General features: G+C 52.5%; 1 protein-coding gene across 1 annotated transcript in view; it reads right to left on the bottom strand.

Annotated features, from left to right (window-relative positions):
- NBEAL2 (neurobeachin like 2) overlaps window positions 1-564 on the bottom strand; it is a 158,319-nt gene extending 157,755 nt beyond the window's left edge. The window contains exon 1 of the mRNA XM_027842181.1: window positions 480-564. Within this exon, the coding sequence (XP_027697982.1) occupies window positions 480-530 (51 nt within the window). The 5' untranslated portion in view covers window positions 531-564. The remainder of the gene's footprint in view (window positions 1-479) is intronic.
- Between the last annotated feature and the right edge of the window lie 2,662 nt (window positions 565-3,226).

The raw sequence follows: 3,226 nt of genomic DNA, 5'->3' as shown, positions 1-3,226 counted from the left end.
CCCAGGAGGAGCAGTGAGGAGACCCAACGGGAACAGTGAGGGGACACAGGGGGAGCAGTGAGGGGACACGGAGGGAGCAGTGAGGGGACCCGGGGGGAGCAGTGAGGGGACACGGGGGGAGCAGTGAGGGGACCCAGGGGGAGCAGTGAGGGGACACAGAGGGAGAAGTGAGAGAACATGGGGGAGAAGGGAGGTGAGGGGATCCAGGAGGAGCAGTGAGGGGACACGGGGGGAGCAGTGAGGGGACACAGAGGGAGAAGTGAGAGAACATGGGGGAGAAGGGAGGTGAGGGGATCCAGGAGGAGCAGTGAGGGGACACGGGGGAGGGCGGACGGGAGGTGAGGGACCAGGGAGGGGAAGGAGAAGAGGGAAGTGAGGGTACCCTGCGGGGGAGGGGGGCCAGTAAGCGGACACCGAGCGCGGCGGCGGCGGCCCAGGCCGGCCTGCCGGGCCGCCCGCCCGGAGCGGGGCTGGCTCACCTTGGCATAGTAAAGCATCCAGAGCTCGTAGAGCCTCTCGGTGGTGGCCATGCCCGGCCCTCCGGCTCCGCTCGGCTCCGCCTTCTCCGCCTCTCCACCTGCCGCCGCCGCCGCCACCTCCTCCTGCCCTCCTATGGGGCCAGCAGGCCCCGGCGCCAGGTGTCCCTGGGCCGGCCCATGCCTCCCAGGGCCGGGAGCGCGGAGGGGAGGGGACGGGAGGGCGTCCCCGCGGGGCCGGCCGGGGCCAGGCTCCAGAGCGAGCCCCGCTACAGCCCGCGGGGCGCCTGGGCTCCGGGCTCCCCTCGCCCGCCGGGCTCCGGCCGCTGCTGCCACCTCCACCACTGCCACCGCCGCCGCCGCCGCCTGGCTCCGTAGCCTGCCGGAGGCTTCTTGCACCTCGCGGCCGCCTTCCTACCCCCCTGTCCCCGCCAACTCCCTCCGCTCCGAAGGTGCTAGGGGCGGAGAGGACGAAAGGAGGAGCCTGAGGTCAGAGGCGGCCCGGGAGGCGGGCCCAGCCCAGTCCCGGCCTCCCCTCTCACCCCGAGTCCCGCCCCCTAAATGTCCCCAGGGATTTATGTGGAGGGCCCCCGGGGTGGGTCTCAAAGCCTTCAGATGAAGGAGCGGAGGCCAAGATCTTTGGTACTCGGGGTCTAGGGTCAAGTCAACAAACATTTGTGAAGCACCTACTACGTGTCAGGGGTTGTGCTAAGTGTTAGGAGAGATGGTGGTAGTGCCCCGGTGGGTACCCTGACCACCTCCAGAACTGAGTCCTGTTCCAGAAATCACATTTTGAGAAGGACATTGAGTTTACAGCGTCGGAAGAGGGTAACCCCACATCGCGCCAAACGAGAACTGATTAAAAGAACTGGGGATGTTTAGCCTGGACGAGAGAAGAGTCGGGGCACGTGATTGCCTTTTTTCAAATACTTCAAAGGTTGTCTTGGGGAAAGGAAATAGGAATTAGCTTTGTTCTGTTTGGCCCCCTAAAGCAGAACTAAGAGCAGTGGAGAAAATTGCAGAGAGGGAGATTTAGGTTTGATGGAATGAAGAACCACCTAACAATTAGACGGGAGATGTCCGAAGAACTAAGAAGCTTTTCTCTTCTTGAAGGTCTGCAAGAAGAGGCTGGATGAATAACCATTTTTCAGGCATGCTGTAGAAAGAGGAGCTTCCAGCTCAGGTGGAGATTGGGGTATATAATCTCTTGAGATCACTTCCAGCTCTGAAACTATAGCATTCTGTGGTCTCTTGGTATTTGACCCTCTCTTCCCTCAAACGCACTCTCTGCACCACTTACTCTCTTGTTTTGCCTCCTCCTAGGTGCTAGCGCCATGCCGGAGGCCTCAATGAAGAAAGAGGTGTGGAGCCGTCCTTTCTGACTGAGACATATTTAGGAGGAGGTGAAGTTCTTCTATTCATTCAAGAAGCCTTTATTAAGCATCACTCGTAAATCAAAAAAGTCGAATAGTCCCTGCCCTCAGGGAGCTTAAAGGTAGAAGGAAAATAAAATAATTTCCAGAGGGAAAGAGAAGACTAGCTACTAGGGAATCAGGATAGGTTTCTTAGAAGTGATAATACTTGAGCTGAGCTTTGAGGGAAGCTAGGAATTGTTGGGGCAGCTTAGGTGGCACTGGGGCTTGGAATCAGGAAAACTCATCTTTGTGAGTTCCAATCTGGCCTCTGACACTAGCTGTAAGATACTTAACCCTGTTTGCCTCAGTTTCCTCATCTGTAAAATGAGCTGAAAAAGGAAATGGCAAACCACTCCAACATCTTTGCCAAGAAGGCCCCTGAGGTCATGAAGAATCAACAGGACTGAATAACAACAAGGAATTATTGAAGGTTGAGCATTCCATGTATATGTGGTGAAATGTTGTGCATCATGTGGTATTAGAAGGAATATCTAAAAAAGTCCCCTGACATGTGGTCTGGGGTAGTTCTTTAACTTGAAATCACAGAGTAAAAAAGCCAAATGCCAAAAGAAACTCCAAACCCTCTCTGATGGCTGTTAGACCACTATGGAAAATTCAGAGGCAGGAGAGCTTTGGTCAGCTGAATCAGATTGGGGTGTCCTCACTGCATAACCTTGTTGAATAGCCTTTCTCTGCTATTATAGTTAAGTAAATTTCCAGTTGAATGATCTATTTCATTTCAATACTGAACATACACTACCAAGTTGACCAGCTTGAGTTAGTCCCAGCCCACAACTCATGGGGAACATTAAGAAGGACAATTTAGCTCCACATAGGAATAATAATAGCTAGTATTCAAAGAAAGCACTTTACAAATTTTCTCCTCACAACTCTAAGGGTTGGTCCTATTATTATCTCCATTTTACAGATGAGGAAACTGAGGCAGAGGCTAAATGACTTGCCCAGGATCACACATCTAGTAAATATCTGAGGGTTAGATTTGAATTCAGGTCTTCTAGACTCTAAGTCCAAAGCTCTATCCACTGCACCATCTCATTGCAACTACTAAGCGTATACCCTAAGGAGGCCATTGATAATGAGTCTCCTTATACACCAATATATTTATAATAGCACTTTTTTAATAGTTCGGAAATAAACTAGATTCCCATCAATTGAGGGATGGCTAAACAAATGATGGCACGTTAATGTAATTGGGTATACCGTGAAAAACAATGAATATGATATAAAGAGAGAAGCATAGAAAGGGAGAGGTAGAATGGAGTAAATTATCTCACATAGAACAGACAAGAAAAGGTTTTTACAGTGGAGGGGAAA

This window comes from Vombatus ursinus, unplaced genomic scaffold (genome assembly GCF_900497805.2).
Source record: "Vombatus ursinus unplaced genomic scaffold, bare-nosed wombat genome assembly UNPS02014867.1, whole genome shotgun sequence".
Classification (NCBI taxonomy): Eukaryota; Metazoa; Chordata; class Mammalia; order Diprotodontia; family Vombatidae; genus Vombatus; species Vombatus ursinus.
The sequence above is the reverse complement of the archived record's forward strand: the minus strand, read 5'-3'. Positions and strand labels throughout refer to the sequence as shown.